This window comes from Solea solea, chromosome 5, assembly GCF_958295425.1.
Source record: "Solea solea chromosome 5, fSolSol10.1, whole genome shotgun sequence".
NCBI classification, from domain to species: Eukaryota; Metazoa; Chordata; class Actinopteri; order Pleuronectiformes; family Soleidae; genus Solea; species Solea solea.
This window is the reverse complement of record NC_081138.1, coordinates 733333-756297: the sequence shown is the minus strand read 5'-3', so window position 1 is coordinate 756297 and position 22965 is coordinate 733333. Positions and strand designations below refer to the sequence as shown.

At 42.7% G+C, this 22965-nt stretch overlaps 2 protein-coding genes across 4 annotated transcripts; both read right to left on the bottom strand.

Annotated features, from left to right (window-relative positions):
• Window positions 1-642: 642 nt before the first annotated feature.
• On the bottom strand, window positions 643-9619 carry atxn1l (ataxin 1-like). Of its 2 annotated transcripts, XR_009240258.1 has the most exons (4): window positions 9495-9619; window positions 6449-7636; window positions 1977-5696; window positions 643-1932 (listed from the first exon to the last, which is right to left on the bottom strand). XR_009240258.1 is itself a non-coding variant. In XM_058629624.1 (3 exons), exons 2-3 carry the CDS (start codon window positions 7511-7513, stop codon window positions 4239-4241), a joined length of 2523 nt encoding a protein of 840 aa, XP_058485607.1. In that variant the 5' UTR covers window positions 7514-7636; window positions 9495-9619; the 3' UTR covers window positions 643-4238. The 2 variants fall into 2 exon arrangements, 1 of the variants encoding a protein (XP_058485607.1); XM_058629624.1 differs by having other exon boundaries at window positions 643-5696.
• Window positions 9620-10692: 1073 nt separating this feature from the next.
• Window positions 10693-22965, bottom strand: mtmr10 (myotubularin related protein 10). 2 transcript variants are annotated; one of them, XM_058629761.1, is made up of 16 exons: window positions 22428-22965; window positions 21074-21134; window positions 19274-19410; window positions 18799-18871; window positions 17728-17870; window positions 16107-16200; window positions 15846-15993; window positions 15292-15379; window positions 15109-15197; window positions 14895-15025; window positions 14722-14791; window positions 14417-14487; window positions 14124-14296; window positions 13844-14014; window positions 13375-13557; window positions 10693-13239 (listed from the first exon to the last, which is right to left on the bottom strand). In XM_058629761.1, exons 1-16 carry the CDS (start codon window positions 22482-22484, stop codon window positions 12637-12639), a joined length of 2292 nt encoding a protein of 763 aa, XP_058485744.1. In that variant the 5' UTR covers window positions 22485-22965; the 3' UTR covers window positions 10693-12636. The 2 variants fall into 2 exon arrangements, with proteins under 2 accessions (XP_058485744.1, XP_058485743.1); XM_058629760.1 differs by having other exon boundaries at window positions 10693-13242; window positions 22428-22964.

Genomic DNA, 22965 nt, shown 5'->3' with positions numbered 1-22965 from the left:
GCAGGACACCGGTGTCGCCGGTGTCGCCGGACGTCGCTCTTTGGGTCGGAGAAACGCAGAGTTTCCATTTCTTGGCCTGTTTTTGGACATTGAGACAAAAACTCAAACAAATGTGGTTATAAATGTTTTACACTGTTCACATTTCAAATTTAACACAAAAAACGAGTGTTTTTCTTCATTTTAAATGATTAATACATTATTTTAAAGTGCAGACCAAATAGACAAACGCACATCCGGTTCTTTTATGGTTAAAATAAGCAACAAAAGACATTTTGAGGCTTAGGTGTTAAATACTTTAAAGTTACACAGTACAGCATATTTACTAAAAACAACACAAGAGTTGGACTTTTAACTTTTACACTAAGGAACTTTTTTTTTATTAATTACGTCTTGAACGCAGCTTAAGAAACACAGCACACCAGTTGGGTAATAGTTTATATTTATATTTGTATATATATATATTTATATATATATATATATTATATTGTGTTTACTTAACAAACATGATAAATGCAATGTCTCCAAGTTAGCTGTAACAATAAAAATACAATATCTTTGTGTCCTTACATAGAATTAAAACAGCAAAAACAAAAAAACAAAAGAAACAGGCCACCCTAAGTCGTTCACAGAGAGATACAAATATACAGTACAAATCTATTTTATTCAAAAGGGTACAAATAAAAATGCAACAAAATAGAGATATTAATGCTTTAGTTAAAGTCAGGTAGGTGTGGGGGTTTCTAAGGGAGCACTTTGGGTCGACAACTCTAAGGCTTCTGATAAAGATCAATACATGTTGGTACTGCCATACAATATTAAAACTCACTATACAAAGTTCATACAACCTGGATTATACTTGAGGATTGAATGTTACATAAACATCATTGCATATATTTTGCAGATTTAGGCATTAAAAAAAAAAAATGCTGTTTTTGTGGGGTTTTTTTTTTTTACAATAGTTACACGTCACATAAAAAGCAGTGTCACCTTGTGCTGAAACAAGTACAATGTCCAAAATGTGAAAACACAGACTTTAAAACTTTTTAACCGTTTGATTTCTCCTGATTTTAAATTCCTTCGCAGACTGTGTCTGTGTCTGTGTCTGTGTCCGGCGACGACGACGGGACGACACACGACACCAAACACCGGCCACTAAACAGACGACACAGCCTGTGCAGCAGTGTGTGTGTGTGTGTGTGTGTATTTAATGGACCGCTCTCCACTGCTGATGCTTTTTACATCGTCTTGTAAAAATGACACGAGAGCTTCCGCTGACTTCACTTTCACACACTTTAAAAAAGTGGAAATGAAAAGTTAAAATGATGTAAAATTAAAAGCAAAGGTTGTAGATTTCCTGTGTGAACTTTCACACGTTAAACACCGCAGACGTTTAAGGCATTATTGACAAGCATCATCAAAACTAACTAAATCTATCTACACAAACACAAAAGCTGTGATTTCGTGTGCTTTTACATTTTTGAAACGCTTCAATTTTTGCAAACAGTTTTCATTTTTAAAAACACTGTAAAGGAGCGGATTTAGTGCAATTATTTCTCTGCAACATCAGACGACAGAAGAAGTCGAGCTCTTCTAAAAAGGCTCACGGTTGCACAGGATGGTATTATGGTCTGTGAGCAGTAACGTGAGGTAACGTCACAGGAGGAGGACGAGGCACTGCTGCACCATTAAAATGCATCTTGACCTAATGATAATAATGATGATAATGATAATAATAACAGTAATAATACGCTGTGACACAGGAAAATCTGAGACGACTCTTTGACTCAAGTCATCAGACGTTCACTGATGATCAACGACAAACACACAAAACCACTGACTGGCTTGTTTTCCAAGGAAAGCTCGTTAATGAAGAGCTGAACTATAAAGCAGACAGACCTGTGTCTGTCCACCTGTGTCTCAGTGTCCGTCCACCTGTGTCTCAGTGTCCGTCCACCTGTGTCTCAGTGTCCGTCCACCTGTGTCTCTGCGTCTGTCCGTTATCTGCATAGAAAAAGCCACGACTTCTCAGATGAATGAATGAGGATGATGTTGCGACAGAATGTTAAATAAACGGTGAGTTTGAATTATTGTCTTTGAATGAACAGCTTTTAAAAGAACACGTCCACATTTTTACGTCAGTTTAAACGTACGATAAACTACGGCTTTAACATCGTCTTTGTTTTTAAATGACGACTTTAGCTCATTTCTGTTCCTTCTTATAAACATTTAACATGTGACAAATAAATGATTCTAAACAAGTTTAAATCTTTTCTCCAACTATAAAACTTTAACATTTTGGGGTTAAAGTGCAACCAAACACAAACCTAGAGCTGCAGCTGACCATTATTTTCTCCATGGATAGAATCATTGTTGCAGCCCAACACAAACCTGCCTGCTGTTATTAAATGTTACTGTTTTTTAAACAGTGGTGGAAGTTAGAGAAACTGTTTTTCATTCAAAACTTCCTAAATCTTCCTAAACCACCAATTAAAACTAATTGATTAAATCAATGTATTACCCAGGCCTGCATCGAGTGATTTAACTCTTCCACCTCTTCAGGAAGAAATCTTTACTCTGAGCAAACTGAGCTGGAAAAAATGTGGACTGTGTTTTAAAGCTGCTCGTAATAACAGAGCGTGAACGAGGGGTTAAAGGTGGAGGTGACGTGCGCGACAGTGTTCGTCAGTGAGACACAAACACAGGAGTCTTTGTGACGGGAATGTGAGGGACATGATTGTAAACCTCGGGATGATTTCTTGTGTGGTCTAATTGCACTTATCTTCAGTTTCATCTCTTAAGGTTTCTTGAGTGATGAGGATAAGACAGAACTGCAGCATTCACCTCAGATCCTTTGTAAACAGAGCAACAACACTTCAAACATGTTCCCTTCATTAAAAACAAACACCTAATGTACTGCAATTCCTATGAACAAGGTCAGTGTGACATCAACAAGTGACATTTGACATGTGCAACAGGAGACGATCGTCCCGAAACCACCAGAAGAATCCTGGTACAAAAGCTAAAGACCGCGTATGTTACAACAGAGAGAGCGCGAGCACGGTTCAGCCTCGAGTCGATCCATGCAAATATAAAGCAACCGGGGAGAAAAGATTTAAAATACCCACGTGTGTGTGTGTGTGTGTGTGTGTGTGTGTATCTGCTCTCACAACAACAACAACAACAACAACAACGACGACGACGACACGTGAGCTCATAAAAGAACTATTGCTTGAATTTGGTGACTGAGCCGGAGAAAGTGAAGTTAAGAATGAAGAGACTTAACTGGTTTCACTTCTCCAGGGGTTTGGGTTAAAGTGGGCTGCAGCCAGGACCACGTGTTTCTGGTTCCTTATGTGAAGAGCAGCCGTCGCTGCTTCCTGCATCAGTGACAGTGTTCAGAGGAGCGTTCAACGTCACCATGCTGCTCACGGACATGATGGACACGATAATCTCACTCATCATGAGACTGGAATGCTGATATTTGTGTAACCTCAGAGTTCCAATCTGTGGTGTTTATGAACACACACACACACACACTCACACACTCACACACTCACACACACTCACACACTCACAGCATGTAATGAAAACTTGTGTTTGGAGTGGAAAGTGATTGCAGTTGAGAAAGAAACTCTGGATTATTGATTGATTGATTGATTGATTTATCACTATTCTGATTGTAAGACGAGCGCGTCACGTTTGAATCTCATTCCTGGAGAAGCAAAGTGTAACAAAGGTTACACTGAGGTCGGCAACTCGCTCTTTATTTTTATTTTTGGGTAAATGCTTTTCAGAGGAATGAGATCGTAGAGATGCAGATCAATGATGGCTGCCTTTGTTATTCTTCAAATAGGAAGCGAGAGTGTTAAGAACACGATAGTAACCTCCAAGCTCGGTTGTGAGGAAGTGGCAACAAAGGAGGGAAGAAGAGAAATGCAGTGTGTGAGGACTATGGTCGGCATTTCATCAGCTACATACGTCTACTCGACGTTCTCGTGTCGCCGTCAGACCTCGGCTGGCGTGAACAGCACTGGCTCCAATCCTTTGGCTGCGAGACAAAAAAAACCAAACCAGAACCAGAACTTCTCAGTAGTTTGAGAACGATCTTGTATTTTTTCGGTGTGCAAAATCTCAAACATTCTGAGGCTACATTCACACTCTGATTCTCCTCGTTCTCTCCTCGTCAGACTCATTCTTACCTATGGCAGTCTCTTTTATAGTTGCTACCAAACGTGATGCTACTTCCCTGCGTTAGAGCGCCCCTCGATGGACAGTTTGACCTCCTGGGGGATGAAGGAGGGCCCTATGTGGGTGGAGGTGCTTATCTGAGGGCGCGGACCTTCGTCTCCCTTCATATTGAATCTTTGGAGGCCAGGTGAGGACCAGCGCCTCTGAGAAGCACCGAGAGCAGCATGCATTGCTCCCATCCCTGCCCCAGCAAACACAGAGCCCTCTGTGTGTAAGTGGAAACTGCTCTGGCTCCGAGGATGCTCTGCTGAGGTCCTGCTTGGTCTGACGGGCGACTCAGTGTGGCTAACTACCCCTAAGTGTGTGGCTTCCTCCCTGTCGGCCACGTCTTTCTCCCCGTCCCTCTGTCTCTCTCTGTGGACGCGGTCTATCCTGAAGTGAGACTGAGGCCGTGACTGCTGAGGGGCAGGAGGTCCCATCAGCTGGTGACCAGGTCCTGATGTAGCGTTGGTTTTGCTCAAAGTCCTCGACAGATTCTGCTGCTGCTGCTGCTGTGAGTGATTGTGCTGCTGCTGTTGCGGCGGCTGCTGCTGCTGCTGCTGCTGCTGCTGCTGCTGCAGGGTGATGGACACACACACATCTCCCACTTGCAGGTGATGACAGGACAATCCGTAGAGCTGGGCCGTGCGCTCGGGGCTGCAGGATGACCAGCCCTGTCCGAACACAAAGAAGGGGTGTTCCGGGGGAACGTCGATGGCCACTTTGCTCTGCTGCTCGCCCACGGTAAAGTGAAGCGACACCAGACCTGGTCTCTGCTGACAGGCACGGATATCCACGACCATGCTGGAGTCGATCTTCAGCCCGCCGCTCACCTCTGCGCTGCGCACAAAGTCCTGAGTCTGCAGGTCTTCCACGCGCTTCAGTTCCCCTGTAGCCAGCTGAATAATGGCCCCCTTCATGAAATGTGATGAGTTGCAGGAGGTTGACGCAGGTGTAAGGCTCGACGCTAAGGCCTGAGTCACCTCTGCTGTGGGCTGGACAGGAGGATGCTGGGAAAGCTGCTGATGAGCGGCGGGCGGCTCCGGCCTTTCAGCGAGGCACAGTCTGGCTGAAGAGTCAGAGGGTTTAAAGCTTGGGTTGACGGAGGCCATGGTGGTGGAGGCGTGGCTGGCTGAGGCATCGTTAGCCAGTTCTGCGTAGTGTTGCTGCGGCGCTTGGGGCTGATGCTGCGGGTGATACTCCAGGGGAATAAGCACCGGTTGCCCATTGGCAAGCACGACTGCATGTTGCCCCGTTTGCTGCTGCAGCGCGGTCACTCTGGGGTCGATGTAACTCGCTGGCTGCACCGCGTACGCAGCGCGGCTGGAACTCATGGCTGCGCTCTCTGCGTCGACATCTCTGCATCGCTGGGCTCCCTGAGAGAGGTTCAACGGAGCAAAGGAGACCTCCTTACGCACGCCACTACCACCCTGGCTGGAGGAAGCCATGCGACTCACCACCTGCTGCACCTGGAAGGTGATTCAAGGATTTAAGTCGATTGTTTTACTTCTTCAGAAACACACAGAACATTTCAATCATGGTAAACGACAATTCCAACATGTATGTTCTGTAAATAAAGTCATCAGTCATCAGTCGTGCTTTAAAGTTGTCAGCACAAACCAACAGAAATGATTTAACTGTAAGAGAATCAACACCATCACAGAATAAGCTCTGAAGAACTGACTGAGCATACGAGGCAGCTGAGTGGGTTCTGTCTTTACCTCCAGACCCACAGCAAACGTCTAAAAATAACTGTTTCTTTGCATAAATACAGCAGTGAGTATGTGTACAACTGACTGCATTTGGATGAGATTATTTTAATACTCATTACATTTGCTGTTTAAGCAATGAATCCACTGCGCTGCAGTGAAAAAGTCCAGGTTTCTTCCAGAGCATTACATCCATGTGTTTGAATGAGTTCAACTGTAAAAACCAACACAGCTGGTGGCAGCCTAAGACCTTTGCACAGTGCTGTATTACAGTCTGTTTGCTTGTATTTCATTATCAGTCGTTTTGTTCCATCATCACATAAAAACCGTTTCATGTTGCACAAGAAAATCTGCCTTTGAATAAAGTAAATAACACGTCTTCTTCCTCTGTGAGGCAAAACAGCACGTGGTTAAATAAAGACGCTATCTGTGTGAAGATGTCACTCTTTATCTTATCTTTTCAGATATTAAAAGAAGAGAAAGGATGATTGTAGGAGGGGCACGGCTCTTACCTCCAGGTCGCTGTCTGGAGTGCTGCGCTGACCGGGCGAGTTCCTCTCCTCCAGCCTCCGGTTCTGCAGGCCTCGGTCTTGGTTGTGTTCCTGTACTACCTGCAGTAGACGAGCATTTCTGGCAGCGTAGACCGAGTCAGGAAAGACTTCCCTCACTCCCTGCTCTTTATCCCTTCCATTCATCTCTGGTTCACTCTCCTGCCGAGCATTGTGTAAATCGTGAGTGGCAATGGCCGCCCTGGCGCCCTGAGGGTGGTAGAAGACCGGCAACCCCCGAGAGCTGAGCTCGGCTGCGGGTAGGACTCCTACAGTGCCGAGGTGCTGCGGGGCAGCCTGCTCTGGAGGCAGCATCATCGGCACACCACTAGATGCTGCAACTTTGGCAAAGGTATGAGCAGCTACCTGAGCCTGAGGAGGCGGAGAAACGACACCTTCCTGTATAACTGATGGATAAGGAACCAGATGGGATACAGAGTGGGGCTGGGGGATCGTGCCTGAAGGAGAGATCAATGATCCTGGGACGAAACCTTGGGTTAGAGCATATGGTACGGCTGCATAAGGGGAACTAACAAACTGTAGAGAGGAATGAGGGATCTGGGCGTAACCAAGAGGAGGATAGGCAAGGCCTGGATGCTGCAGGAGAGAAGAATGAACCGTGTAGGCTGGAGAGATGTGGCTCAACACCGGGTGAAGACTGGTTGGTGAGTAGGAGGCAGATGGAAGAGCCACTTTGTAGAGCATACTGTACTGGTCAACGGGCACTGCTGGTATACCATCAGAATTTTCCACTCCATAATGAAGCCCTGACTGAGCTCGCAGCCACTCTCCAGATGGGTTCCCTCCCTGAGTTTCACTGTTGGCTGCAGAGTTCTGGATGGAAACCACCTCCTCTTCTCCAACACCACCAACAGCACTACCTCCACCTCCACCTCCACTTCCACTGGCACCGCTTCCACCTGCAGCCCCGCCTCCTCCAGTCCCTCCAGCTCCACTGCTGTTGCTGTGTGGGAGGTCCCTCTTCTTGGGAGGCAGACACTCCTGGTTGCGCTCATGAGCTGGTTTCATTGCAATCTGCGTGACCAAGTGAGTGGTTTTACTGTACTGCACAGGAGGTGACACCTGCAAGCCGATCAGCCCACACACAAAGCAGTTCTGAAATCACGGGGCTGACCTCCTCTGCCAATTCACCTACGGAAAACAAAGAGAGAGAAATACTGCCTCATCATTATTATACTTTAAACTATGAGACACACCAAGGACATTTATTCAATTATTAATTTGATATCAGTTCATGTAACTATTGATAATTATATTACAAAGATATAAACCTGAAAAACGTTTCCATTGATAAAAACAATTATTAAATGACTACCTCATTTGTGGTCCATCTATTATTATCATCATAGGTTTGCAACTGCGAGCATTTACTTAGTTACTTGATTTCAGATGCTTCTCAGCCCATAAAACAATCATTGGAAACTTTGAGATCTGGATCTGAAATCAACATCATGTGTTTTTTAGGAATTCATCTCCTTGGCACAGCGTCTTCCATGTGTTGTGCATAAGACTAAAACTAAGCCAAAAGATCAAGTTCTGCATGACGCAGCTGCAGTACAATCGCACTGAAATTTTATTAAAAGAAATTTCCACAAACCCCATTTTATAAAAAGATAAGATGGACTTTCATTCTGCATAAATGGACACAGCTGCACAAAGAGTTGCAGAAAATACAAGAGATAAAAGCAACTTTATTAGGCACCCTGGTTCAACTGCTTGTTATGGGAAATATCTTATTAACCATTCACACGGCAGCAACTCAAATCATGTAGACATGCAGACATGTAGACCAAGATGACCTGCTGCATTTTAAACCGAGCATCAGAATGGGAGAGAAAGGATGAGGACAACCACCTCCACTTACAGAGAATGATAAGGCAACAGGAACTCAAAGGCTTACGTTACCCCTCGACTGGTCCGTTCATCATCAAAGTTCATAAAATCCGTTCATCTGGCGATGCCAACACCCTTCACAAGATAATCCAGACTCTTTTCCCATGTCGACCTACCGAGCGCTACAAGCACAGGGGTGTCCCCGTCCATCTTACTTTATCTCCTTCTGCACTCTGATCCACTTCTGCACTCTCACCCTCAGTCCACTGTTCCTATCTAGTGGATTTCTTAAGACTTCTTCTTTGTGGCTTATTCCTCTTTTGTATGTCGTTTTGGAGAAAAGCGTCTGCCAAAGGCTGAAATGTAAAGGTCAAATAACCACTTGTTACACTCCTGACACTTTATGAGGTGTTGTGTTTATTGAATGAAGTGTCTGTTGAGTGTCAGTAATAATCAGTGAGTGAACAACATAATGACTGACACAGAATGACCTGCTGGTTGTCTTGAAGCACTCTTGTCACATGATCTTACAAACATGTTCCTGAACATCTGATCAGTCTGATTTAGATGCAGACAGCAGAACAGCTGATCAGTCACGTGTGAATCAGATTAACTCACAGATCATACACTCAACTGTGAAGAGATTATTAGTTTCTTTATATTATTGGTTCACAAATCAGACTGGATTGGATTTATGGTTTCAGTCCTGAATCTAACCCACGACCAGCAACACACCACAAACCTCTGCTTTATACCGTTAATGCAGGAAAGCTCATTGAACTGGTTAATGTGTTAAAAAGAAGCTAAACTCATTTTCGGATTAACTGTATGTGCCGTCTGCTACAGGCTGACTTAGCTTAAGTTAGCTAGCCACTTAAAGTCACCATTTCCCCGCAAACACAACCGAGTGACAGCGTGACACTCCACGCGTGAACACGGACCACGGACGGTGAGTTCTCCCGCTCGCCGGCGTCGTCTGAGCAGCTTTATTTGTCACATTTGTCCGTCGCTGGGCAGCTTGTGGCTGTTTAGCTCCGCGGCTAACACAGCTGCACCGAGCTACACGGAGTCGCCTCACATCTGCTCCCCGCGAACATGACTCACCCGTCACCCGTCACCCGTGTCTCTGTGTGTGTGTGTGTGTGTGTCCACGTACCTCCACATGTCATCGCGAACACACTTTTCTTCACGTACGTGACGAAAAAAGTTGCGATAATTCTGTGGACAATTTGAAGAAATCAAGGCTTAGCAGTCGAGTCCATTTCGAAGGCCAGCGGAGGCGCTCACCAATGACGTCACCAGGTTTATTCAATTTCCTGTTTTTTTTCCCTCACACAAAAACGACCTCACCTCGAACAGCGAGGCATCTTTTACTCTCACTGACGTCATTTATGTTATTTAGTTATTTATTTTACCCACATTTAAAATACTCTCTACCTTCTTTATTAACAGCAAACGATAGCACATTATTTATGTATTTATTATTTTACTGGCATCATGCACATGTAGAGCATTGTTTAGAAAATAAATAAATAAACTATACATAAAATAAAACAAAATCAAACAAAAAATAAGGCAAAAGCAATAAGTGAAGTTTGCATGAACGCACAGTAGGGGGAGCCTTCAACTGCTGTAAACCTCTCATTTATATCTTTTTAATTATAAAAAATAGGTCAGAAATGATTGTAGAAATAAACCCAGATACAATGGAAGTATGTTCACACATCACCAGTAGTCTAGTGCAGCTGTCAGATGAAGCTGTAACTAGCGATTATTTTATAGTCGATGAATCGCTTGGTCCATTAAATGTCAGAAAATGTTAAAAAAAAAAACGTTGATCAGTGTTTGTCAAAGCTGGGAAATGATGATGTTCTCAAATGTCTTGTTTTTGTCCACAAACCAAAATGATTTCTTTGTTTTATTGAGATAATATTCACATTTAAGAAGCTGAAACAATCAGAAATCTTGTTTTAATCATAAAAAAAGCTTCTAACCCACTAATAGATCATCAAAATAGTTGATTAATTTAGTAATCGATTAATAATTGAGTAATTGTTTCAGCTCTACTGTCAGACCTGCAATTTCTTACACTGTAGCTTTAGTGTAAATGAAAAGGAAGATCCATGAATTAAATTCACAGATGCCCAAAGTTGTTTCAGTGTATTTTCCTGTGAGAACAACAAAACCTTCCCTGTGCTCGACCCACGTCATTCATACTTCTCCCCTCTCCTTTACTCCATTTTTTTTCTGAGCATCAATGGGCTTTAATATTTTCTTTAAGAGAAAATGCTTTGACTTCCATCTTCTATAGTATGTATGCATTTTCATGTCAATGAAATAAAAGACAGACCACATTGTCCTTTGAAAAATAATGTATTGATTGGTTAGAGGTACACATGTGAGCCTTGTTATCATGAAGCGTCAGTGCAGTACCGCTGAATTTAACTACACTTGATAAAAAAAATCAACAGCTTTGGGGAAAAAAATCCATCTAAGTTTAGCATATAATTGCAGAAATTGTAAATCTTCCCAAAAAAGGCACAGGAGGTGTACAGTAGCAACCGCTTTCCTCTTAGAGAACATTTGCATATTTGAATAAATACATCTGCTGCTAGTTCACGTCAGACCACTGAAACACGGTCGTCATACATTTACAGCAGAGTGCAACACGGTGAGTGAATTAGTGGAAACACATCGTATATAAATATCTCTCCATAAAATTAAAGACTTAATCAAGGATAAAAGTTATTTAGTACCATTAATCAAAAATATTAATTGGAAGATTTCAAGCATATACAATATTTATAATATTTGCCAAAATGATATTCATAAACCACCTTAAAACAAAACTATCCTATATATATATTGAGTAAAATGTGCAATGAATAGCATTTAGGAGAACAGGTTTGCACTCACATTACACACATTTATGCTAAAAAACTAAAAACAAAACCTGAAACAGTTATTGCCAAAGAATCATGAGAATCACTGGACGCTGGTCTGTGTGACAGCAGCACAGATGTTCCATCTGTCCAGTGGTCTTTTATGTACAAAGTTAAAGAGCTTCAAATCATTCAAAGTTGTTAGACATCGAACATTACACAGTGCTAGTTTCTAACCAGTTATTCAACAGGCATTCTGGAGGATAACTGATCAACTTCCCCACACGCGTCTCAAACCAGTCCCGAGTGAAGCAGCGAGTGAATGTCCACAGACAGTTTTCAGACTTTAACAAAAGTCTTTAAAGACTTCAATAATAGCAGGAGCAGCCGTGTGAACTAACTGTCCAGATGATTTGATGCGGATGTCGTTGCTTTCAGAGAAGCACTCTACAGAGATACAGATAATGTGCTGTTGTGTTGGATCCATAATGGCGGACATTCGATTCACTCGATACCAAACTAGGCACTGGTTTGAGTCCAAGCCCTTCTCTTTATCCTCAGGGCCTTACCAGAAGGCCTCTAGTTAAGTTTAATAAAATCCCCTTCAAAAGAGAAAAGGAAACATCTACCACAGATCCAAGTCCCCCCCCCCCCCCAGCATCACCCACATTAGGATATTAAAATATAGCCCCTCATCTCTGCTTGAAAAATAAAGTACATCTACAAAGTTAGACCCTGAAATCACACAGCAAACAAAAACCCAATAAAACCATTAAAATATGGGCACTTGGAGCAAATAGCATTAAGTCTGTGCAAGAAAGAAAAAAGAAAAATGCCCCATTACATTCAACCAGACCAGGTTCTCTTTGTTTTTACCATATAGCAGAATCATTTTTAGCAGTAACATTTTCTGTTCCTCTTTCTGACCAAAAACAAACAATTTACATCTCTGTCACAAACAGTTTCCGGGAAGGCACAACCTAAGGTAGGAAATGCATCATTGCTGCTGCTGCTGCTGCAATAAAAAGGAGCTTTCTTTCATTTGACGGATTCATGAAGGATCTACTTTAGCATGGATGTTGTACACGAGTCAGATAAAAGTCTAAGCAAAGTTAATTCTTAGCCTTGTCTTCAAGTAGAAATGTCACAAAGCTCTTTTGTGTGGGTCATGAATATGCCGGGCAGAGTGAGAGCAGCATCTCTCACAGTCAGAGGACAGCGTGCTTCAGTGAGTCTGAACTCCTCAGAGATGACACCAACGTTTACAAAAAGCATCAAAAGTGTCAATTCTAGCTTAATATAGTAAAAAAACAAAAGTCAGAAGTCTTAAATTTCTAATTCTCATTTTCCTACTCTGTATTTACGAATCAGGTCAAAGAAAAAAGAGATGGTTAGTTGTTAAACAGGAGCTCATGCTCAGACAGCGTCATTAGCAAGAGTCTCTGTAGAGAGCCAGGTCCTGGCACCATTCAGGAACTTGCTGATGGGAGTCCCGTAGACGCTGCGGCGGCACAGATTTCCCACTGGGGTGAAAGGAAAGGACGAGGAAAGGTAGTCTGGTGGTGTCGGGGAAGTAGCCTTGAAATACATCCTCCTCTGGGTTAGCGGGGGTTCTCTCTGGCTGGGGAGCGGCGTGTTGCCCGGACTTGGTCCTTTATATCGCCTCAGCTGACTCTGCAGGATCTCAATTTCATCCACCAGTTGGGAAATCTTGTGATAGGCAGTGATGGGGCCTCCTTTGGGAATGCAGGCTTCAGGAACCCAGCGAAGAAAGAAGAGCTTCCAAAGAGCCACATGTGAGGGCATGAGCAACGGGATGAGGAGGCCCTGCTGGTCTGCGGGCTGAGAGAACCAGTCCCTGAAGAACCGCTCCGACGGGCTCTCGTCTTTCACCGGAGAGAAATCCGGCTTCAGCTCGGACACCAGAGAGCTCCGCCGGACCAGGGCCTCCTCTCCCCTCTCCTTCACTCCGTTACGCATGGAGGAGGCCGTTCCTCGCATTGTGGAGCTGTAGCTTTTCTGCTGGAGGAAGGAGGCGGAGTTACAGAGCGGCACGTCCAACAGTCGAAGCTCACTCATGACACATTCTCAACTTTATCTGTGCAACACGATGAAAATGTTCCGTGACGGCTTCTGTACACTTGTAAAACTCACCTTTGTGCGCGTGAAGGTTTTCACTTCCCCATTCTGGACACAGGCAGCTCCTTTTCCAATGTACGTGGGGTTGTTGAAGAGGGTTTGGTCTTTGGTGGAGAACTGCTGTGACCAGTCCCACACAGGAGGGAAAAACACAACCTGGTCTTCTCCTGGAGGGATGGCTTTATTCTTGGCAAAGTCCTGTCGGGGAAACACACATTATAAATGTTATTCTATCTTTGGAAATGAAGTTACGCCGTTTCCTGTCAATTATCTGAAAGCCACAGAAGGAAATGACAGTGTCCAGTCAAAGATGATGCTGCTTTGTGACAGACACATCAACTAGAGCTAGAGCGAGAACTCTTTTACTCTCTCCACATTGTGAGCGATCGAATGTTTTAAGCATTTAATGACCAACATCCAACTGTTCACGTGTTTATTTAACAACCTAAAAAGCAAGCACATGATTATTTTATGGAGCTCTCACCATTAAGTGCTGAGTGCGTTGTTTAGGAGAATTGAAGAGGAAAGTACTGAAGAGTGGAATCCACATGCTGTCGCTCAGCACCGTCAGATACGCGTCTGTGAACTCAAACGCTGCCGGGTACTGGTTCATCATCTGCCACACGCAGTCCAAGAACAGTATGAACAGTGGGGACTTGACACAGAGAAGAAAAGAGACAAAGAACAGAGAGAAACAAATCAATCAGGAAACCCTTCAGTCGCCTCTTCTACAGCTGGATTCATTTCACTTCAGCGTAGGATACCTCTTCTTTCTCGTTCTTCTTCAAGTGGTTGCATCTGTCCAGGAAGCGATGGCCGGCCATCACCCACTCCTTCTGCACCAAACTCTGAAAGCCAGCGAGGCTGCGGTACTGAGGGTCCAGCATGAGCTGCACCAGCGAGGACACGACACAGTTCAGGTCTCGGTCTTCTTCCTCTGTGCAAAGGAAGACATCGACAGGTCAAACGAGGACATGCGAGTAATGGCGGCAATGCAAGAAGAGTTTAAAATAAGATCTCGAAACATGATGAGAAGTATGGATGTTTTTATGTTTACCTTGGAGAATGACAGAAACATTCTTTCCATCCAGGCAGTAAACGATCTCAGCTGACTGTTTCAAAAAAGCCCTCGAGTCACAGACACAACAAACACGTTAACTCAGGGCAAAATAACACCAGTAATTCACAACGTTACATAGACCATCTTTATTTCTGACTTTTAAATCAGTTCATATTTATTAACTATTATAAATCAAGTGATTTGTGCATTTCCCCAAAGACAAATATAGTACAGTGTAGTTTCACAGACACATTAATACATGTCGTCACAAACTCCATTAACACTAATATCTAATGTTTTACCTGACGTGCTCAAGCCATCGTGAGTTTTCAACAGAAGTGAGCCACCTCTCCTCTGACTCCTCAAAAGGATCTGCACATAAAACACATCATGTCAAGAACTCTGCCACCGCAGCACAGACACGTGCTTTGACTTAGTGTGTGTGTGGTTTCCTGTTAAACACCGCGCGTCTCACCGATGACGCTGATGTGTCGGACTTTAACAAAGGCAGTCTGGATGTCCTGGATGTTGGGGAGACTCTTGTCCAGCTCAAACTTGTGGACCTCACTTCGCTGTGGGTGGCTCTTTGTAATTGCAGTAAAGACCCTACGACAAAACAACAAGGCAACACTTTAATACACACATTTAAATAATAACATCAATCACTGTGTGAATACTAAATACACAACCTCTGTTCAATCTTCCTCTGCTGTAATGGATCGTTTATGCTGGCCATGCGGACGAGAGCGCTGCCGTTGGAGTGATTCCAGCACCACAGCTGTTAATTAGTCAGACGTGGATCAGTTAGAAAAGTGATGAATCACCACAGCACATATTTAAGGGATATATCAGAGTCTGAATCAGAGACTCACAGGGATGCGATGACCGGTGAAGTACACGGAGTATCGCTTCAGATCCTGATCAGCCAGGGGAACTGGGACCACAATGAACTCTGGAAGACTGTTTTACAAGAGAGTAGGAGACGACTTTTCAGCTGCAGACACCGTACAGTAAGCAGCTTCTTCACATGAATACGCTGACATAATAAAACATTGTGCTGAAATCACATGTTTGCATTGGACTCGTTTTGCTGCGTCTGTCCCAAATAGTTCAGGTGGCAAGTTTGTTTTTCTGTGAATCTAAGAATGAATCCAGCTCCATGTTTTGTGTACAGTGGCAAACTGTTAAACCATGAACCATCATGAACTCCAGCACAGGCTTTACTCTGAAACACTGTGAAGTCACAGCTGAAGTCAGATGAATGAACAGCACATTATTGTCTCATAGAGCGACACTGAGAAATTTACTTAAAGACATTTAAAAAAGAAGCAAATGGGTGAAAAGTGTAAAAAACACCAATACACCGACAGAGGGTGGAACTCTGAGTGTCCACAACTGCTGGAGCGAACAATGATGGATGGAACACCTGGATGAGATGGCGTAACTCTCATTGATGGAGCAAACTCTCCACTCTGACGCCCCCGTCCGCTTGATCTCCCGATCCCAGTCAGAGGGACGGTCAAAAATAGGCGTCTGAAAACCTCCTCGAGAGGCCGAACCGTTGACTCGCTCCTCTGGAAAAAACACACAAACCCCAGGATTAGTTCTTGTATATTATGCAGATATAAACAAAACGAGTTTCATCTATATTTATATATAACAATATAGCGTGGTACACATCGGGGACCTTTAGATTCATGGTATCGCCGTCCTTGATACTCAAAGCCAAAGAGAAGATGGAGATCAGCTGGATGGGAATAGTGAGCGATAGCAAGGCAAACCTAGGATGAATAAAAGAAAATAAAAAGAAATGATAAAAGACATGCACGACAGTTTAATGACAAATGCCTCAACTGTGGTTCACAGTGGAAGTTAAAAATGAACTCTGAGGTATGTTCTTCACAATACAAACACAAAACAAGGGAAAGTTGGCAGTGTAAATGTTTGACAGCCTGCTGCTGCTGCTGCTCAGCACTGCATCTCTCACTGGCTCCACGACAGACACACAAAGCGTTCCATTCAGGAGGAAAGCTGTGAATAACATGAGCGAACACACTGTGTGTGTGTGTGTGTGTGTGTGTGTGTGTGTGTGTGTGTGTGTGTGTGTGTGTGTGGACGAGGCTGCCCAACTCTGTAATTTCCTTTGGCAAAAGAGACGATTATAGACTGGCTTAATTCCACATGTCACAAAAAAAGAGACCTGAGCCCTGTTTTAGGTTCACACTGTAATTACATACATGTGTCCATAAATAAACTGACAGACACATTTCTATTTTCATGCTACACACATAATGAACCTCCCATATTGCGTTGTATGCACTGGAGAACTCTATATTACTGTAAATACACAACTTCATACTTCAGTACAGTGATGTTCCTCTCAAACATACACACTAATTGTTCCCAGATGATACGACGACGACATCGGACATGCAACAACGTGCACTCACAATGATGTACTTCTCTCTGAGACGCAGTGAACACCTTCTGAACTGTGTTTGACACTAAACAATGACAGATACAGACATTCATGCTGCAATTTCTGTTTATAGGTCACATGTTCAGGCTTCACAAAATTCTCTGTTCTCTCTTTCTTTCTTTCTGTCTCCTTATGTGTTGTTGAGTCAAAGTTATGATTCATTTTATATCACATTTTTAGTCGTGATATAAAAGTCACAAAATGAGAGGGTTTATCTTAAAACGAGTCAAGTGAACTTTGAACTGTGACACATTTCCAGTCATAATTGTAAACACAAAATGTAGAAAATGTTGCAAACTTGCGACTATAAAACTCGCATCAATCACAACGGCCTCCGTGAACTCCAGCGTCTCCGAGCAGGAGATGAGTCAGAGTCACACTCTGTTTCCTTTGCTCTGAATGGCATTGTTCTCAGTGTCACCAACCCATTGTTGGACTAATGGACACACAGACATGCTTTTAGAGAAGTTACTCACTTCTATTCACACACAGACCGAGTGAGCGGCACATAAAGGTTTGCATGATAGAAATATCCGCGTCACTGAGGAAGTGGCCATAGCACTGTGTGTGTGTGTGTGTGTGTCGTGAGTTCATGTATTCAGGAAAGGAAAAGTTTAGTCAGCAACAGCAGAGACAGTGAAATATTCAGAGGAAAGTCAAGAGTCAGATATCAAAATAAATTAAAAAAAAAACTTGGCTTTAATATTCCAATACTGTTAACTCTTATAGTAACTTTAACAACGTATAGTAACTTTAGCTCTACTTTAACATCAGGCACATTTATGAAACACTCATGTCCAACAAAAAGAGAAGTTTCTCTATCACTCACCTTTTTTGCACTCTCAGGCCCGGCCTCACCAAAGCAGAACCTGATGATGCGCAAGTCTTTGCAGTACAGGATGAGCTCGGTGGGGTTAAACTTCAGCTTCTGGTTTGACCCCAAGACTTTCTTCTTGCCCTTTGTATCATTCACTGAGAGGAACCAACACAACACAATATGATTATCACTTTCAATCAATGCACATAAACAGATATTAATGTCAACCTCTGTATTATTTTAAGAATAAAATACACAGGATTCAAACTCACTAAGAAAACTCATTAAAAGGCTCAACAAAAACAAAACAATATTATATGTTGCTTCGATAGATCAGATTTGGTTGTGATGCAGAACATTATCTCATGATCTTGATCTAAACCAAGACCATGTACGCATTCACATTCGTTTCAATTCTAGGTCTATAATTAAAGCTTTGCAAAGCAGACAGACGGATTATATTTATCATGTGACTATTTTTGTTGTTTCAAAGTGAAGTAAAGATATCATCAGGGGTCCTCACTCTTGTTTGGGCACTGAAACTACACCACGCCTCCGAGCCTGCATGAGCAATGTAATCTATACTAACCCAGTTCTAACAGGGTTAGAACCAAGCTGAGAAAACAGCATGAACAAACCGTGGTCTGGGCAGTTGCCCTTGCCCCGTCAGCAAATGACAGTAATCAGATATAAAAACAAGTCTAATCCGAGCCGGGCTGTGCTGCCACTAAACCCCGTCTAAGCTGTGACATCACTGCTGTCTGCTGACCACGAAGGAACAACAGGAGAGACACGAGCCGTCAAAGATTAATGAGGAGAAAAACACGCACCTGTGACTGTAAAATGACTGTGTGAGAGGACACAGTCACAGAAGCCAATATTAGCTTGCCTTTGTCTTTATTTTATGTATTCATTTAATAGAATTCATAATTAAAATGAAAATACAAAATATTAGTATAACAATAGTATTCTGGTTACTGATCAAATGTGAGAAAGCGTTTGGCCCGTGGCGAGCAGATTACTACATGTGAAAATGTGTGTGTGTGTGTGATCAGATGTTTTTTGATGTTTGACCTGCAGTACCTGTTACGACTTGTTCCAGACAGGTTAGCGGGATGTCGTGCTCTCCAAGCAGGAGGTGGGACATGGGAGGTTTCTGTGAGGGAAAAGAACACAACACATCTGTAATATTAGCTGCTAAATAGTCAAGAGTTCCATCAACCTGAGCAGTTTGTTATCACAACAACAATCTGCCACCGAGCTGGAAATGACGTGTGTTCTCTCACTTCTTGTGCGATATCTCTCACAATGAAGTGCAGGAAAGCACAAACGTTTTCCTTCCTCTCTGCCAGATGCAGTGCACACAAATACAACCTATTAAGCTGTGTGCTAGTGGCATTAACAGGTTTCACCGATATCAAGCTGCAGCCTGGTAATCATTTCAATAATTGTGTTACAAGCAGTCCAAAGAAATTCACACTTCTGGTATCAAGATGTCAAGATATCAAACACACTGCATTTAAACACTTTTACAGAGGTTCAACATCTGCACAAATACCTGTTTTGATGGCACATCCTGAAGGATGAAGGAGACTTTAAAGTTGGTGCATATCAACTTCCCCCAGAGGTCGTCCTGGCTGCTTTCACTGCTGATGCATTTCCTCACAAAGTTTGCCTCGTTAACAACGATCTCCCCTGATGACAAGCAAATGAGGAGAAATGCATGTGTAAAGCTGAAAATCCAACTAAAAACTAAAAGTAAGAATTACAAAGGCAAAGTAAACAGCCTCGCTCCTTCCTTCATCCTTATTAATGCATCAAATATAGACCAAACAATTGCTCCGAGACAAGACTACAAAATAAATTGGCAATAATTGTAATTGCAACAATCCAGAATGAAACTCCACATGGTTTAAATTATATTGGCAATAAAAAAAGGAAACGAGTTGAACTCGTTAACCTGTTGAGTGTGAACCTCGGAGGATTTTTTAAATGAATATTGTTTTTGGTTTTGTTAAGTCTAACAGGAAAACAATACACATTGTGCGTTTCCTGTGAACCTGTAAAAACAAAACAAAAGCACAGCAGAAACGATAACACAGTTTCCCTCTCAACAGGAAAACTGAAGTTACTTGAACATCAGTATCATGAAATCTGCAGAGACATGTGGGTCAGTCACAGATTTTATTTCAGCTTTAGGTCAAGACAGCGTCTCATATTCTGTCCTTTATGAGTTACATGACCCTTACCTTTTTTTACATGAGGACAAAACTTAATGGATAAACAAAAATGTGGTCATAAAAAATTCCCCTAGGAATCTTTAAAAGGATGACAACAGGGGCAGCGGGGTGGAGTCCTACATTCACAGCTCTGTGTGTGAGTAGTGTGCAGCAAAAGTGCAGCAAAAGTGTAGCGTGTTAACAAAAAGGAAACTGATATTACTTCATGTTATGTAATACCTTGTCGGTCAAACTCAAAAAACAAGGTGGGCAATGGAAGAGGGCAACACCGTGTTAGCAGTGAATGCTACCTGGGAGTGGATGACAAAAGCCGGTAGTCAATTAAAATCAACATGATGAATTTGGCCTTAATAAATAGATTGAAGTGAAGTTGGTCAACGAGTGTTAAAAATCAAGTCAACGAAAACTAATCTGTGCTTTTACTTTAAAAAAAAAAAAAAAACAACCTCTCTCTGCAAATAACACACAACATGACACAAAGCAAAGGGCGAGTCAAGCCACTCCCATGAGACTTCCAACATGTTAAATCATTTAAATAAAGGGCTCTGTTGATGCACCACTCGGTCAAATATCTGAAAAAACTACTGTAGGAAACAGACATATCTGCTGTTGACTGATGCTTCACAACCTCCAACTGCCTATTTCACTCATACAGACGTCAGACTGAGAATAATGAGGACACAAAGTCACTCAAGACTTAAGACAAGAATAACAACATCAACTTCCTCTCAAATTAGCCACAAAAGCACTCAGTTATGCAGACTTTTGTACAGTACTGTATATGAATAAAGGTTTGGGACTATGTGACTTTTTTCTTGGGATTGACATGTTTGCTGTAAGACCCGTTAGACCAGTTCCATTAATACACTGTCAGCTAAGAAATAGGATTACATATTATCCAAGTTCAAAAACTGAGCTTTGAGCCAAAGCAGATAAAGTAATGTCTGTAAACAAGCTGAAGACACTGTGCTTTTGTTGTGTAATACATGACAAGATACAGGCCTTTCCTTCTATAGCACGAGTCTCGCACCATGTTACTATTTAACACCATGTAAGGGTAATACTGCAGATTAATACAGCGTCTAAACTCAATGCCAAAGACTTCTCAAAACACTTACCTGGGAGTAACTTGGGCTCCAACTTTTTAATAGGTGGGTCAATAGTTTTCTTCACATCAGTCTGGAGGAAAAGCAAAAGCCACATGCGAGTTAGTTAAACACTAACTCGTGAAATTGTTAATGAATTACAGCAAAGCAATAAAGCTCATATATGTTGATGTTTGGGTTTGTTTTCTGTGAATTCATGCTGTATTTGTTTTAGTTGTTGTGTGCAGTGACAATAAGCTTGATGCAATTTCTCTTTCCAAAACTAGATGTGGTGAAAGACCGCAGCAGCAGCAGCAGCAGCAGCAGCAGCAGCAGCAGCCGCAGTCACCTGCTGCTGCTTTTACTACACTATCTCCAAATACTGCTCATAGTCACCTTACATTGGCCGGTCCTGTGATTGTCATTGTTTACTCTACATCAGCAAAGTGATGTAAAAGTGAATGAGTAACTGAAAACTGCTGTACTTCTGTATTAATTAAACATACACAGGACAAAGACACTCTTCCATTCTTATATTCACACAGATATCCCTTAATTATATTGTAGAAAAACTGCAGTGTGTGTTTAAGCCAGTGTCCAGGACGGGATAGATAATCCCAACTCTGAATGTCAAAGGAAATTATGACCAAGACACAAAGCCTGTCCTGACAGTAGTGTTGACTGTGCCGTGCCCACAGGAACACTGGGTTTGTTTGGACTGCAGCTCCACCGGGGACAAAACTTTTCACTTGCTGTCTGCAGAAGTGCATACTGAAAACACACCTGCACGGGCACCACCACCACCACCACCACCACCACCACCACAACAACAACAACAACAACAACATTTTGTAGAGCACCTTTCAGAACAGTGAAAAAGTGCTTTATGTTAAAACAATATATGAAAAATGACAATAATACAATAAATACAAATAAAATTAAATGTGGGGTTATTAATACAATTATAATATTTCTAATTGTATACAATTAAGTAATTTGCATACCGGTTTTTTTAGCAAAAATTACCCCCATTTGTATTTACTAGTTGAAGGTGTGTATGCTTTCCATTACACAGCAGGTGAACCCTAACATTTAAGTAACCTCAAACTTTCTAGCACTGTCATAAAGTGAAAGAGAACATGTATTGTCCTTTATCAAATGTTGTCACCCTCATAACACACAGGTTATAACCCTCCGCATTTACCAGGATTCACATTAAGTCTGCATTTAAACTTGTTTTCATTTGTAATCACACCAATAATCAGCAACTATTACTGAAGTGACAGTGAAGTGACAGTGAAGAGACAGTGAAGTGACAGTGAAGAGACAGTGAAGTGACAGTGAAGAGACAGTGAAGTGACAGTGAAGTGCTCACGCAGACACATACCTGCACAGGAGGAAGATAACACTTGAAGGTTGGTTTCATGGGTTTGACGGGGAACATTGTTTATGGCGAGCGGCTGCGGCTGCGGCTGCTGCGGCCAGTGGGAGAAAAAAGGCTCACAAACCGACGACAAAGCTCCAGGTAAACACTTGAGAGGAGTGACTCCGACACGCCGATGTGTCCAATGTTCATCCACACCGACGAAGCCACCGACGGCACTCCTCCATTACGCAGGGTTCTCGGATTATAATCGCGGCGAAAACAACTTGACAGAAGTTCACGTCGAGACGTCGGCGTTAGCTCCGTTAGCTCCGTTAGCTAGCATAAAGTACTACATGAAGTTTGTGAACGTCGCACTCACGCGGACATTAAACATGTCCAACACGGCTCTATGCGACATCACTTTCTCTCCACTCACTGCCGTGTTACTTTGGCTCACTTACTTCCTCAAAGTGGGACTACTTCCATTCCACGCAGCAGCAGCAATAAGCAGCAGCAGTGAGCCAGTACCTGACGCTGTGTGAACGATTTGACGGCCATG

Excerpts from the sequence above, each read along its gene's own strand:
- atxn1l (XM_058629624.1), bottom strand. The coding sequence starts at position 7,513 with ATGAAACCAGCTCATGAGCGCAACCAGGAGTGTCTGCCTCCCAAGAAG. Across the intron at positions 5,697-6,448 it reads CTCCAGACAGCGACCTGGAG|GTGCAGCAGGTGGTGAGTCG; the intron begins GTAAGAGCCGTG and ends ATCACCTTCCAG.
- mtmr10 (XM_058629760.1), bottom strand. The coding sequence starts at position 22,484 with ATGTTCCCCGTCAAACCCATGAAACCAACCTTCAAGTGTTATCTTCCT. Across the intron at positions 14,488-14,721 it reads CGATGGCTTGAGCACGTCAG|GGCTTTTTTGAAACAGTCAG; the intron begins GTAAAACATTAG and ends CTGTGACTCGAG. Across the intron at positions 13,558-13,843 it reads AACGCACTCAGCACTTAATG|GACTTTGCCAAGAATAAAGC; the intron begins GTGAGAGCTCCA and ends TTTCCCCGACAG.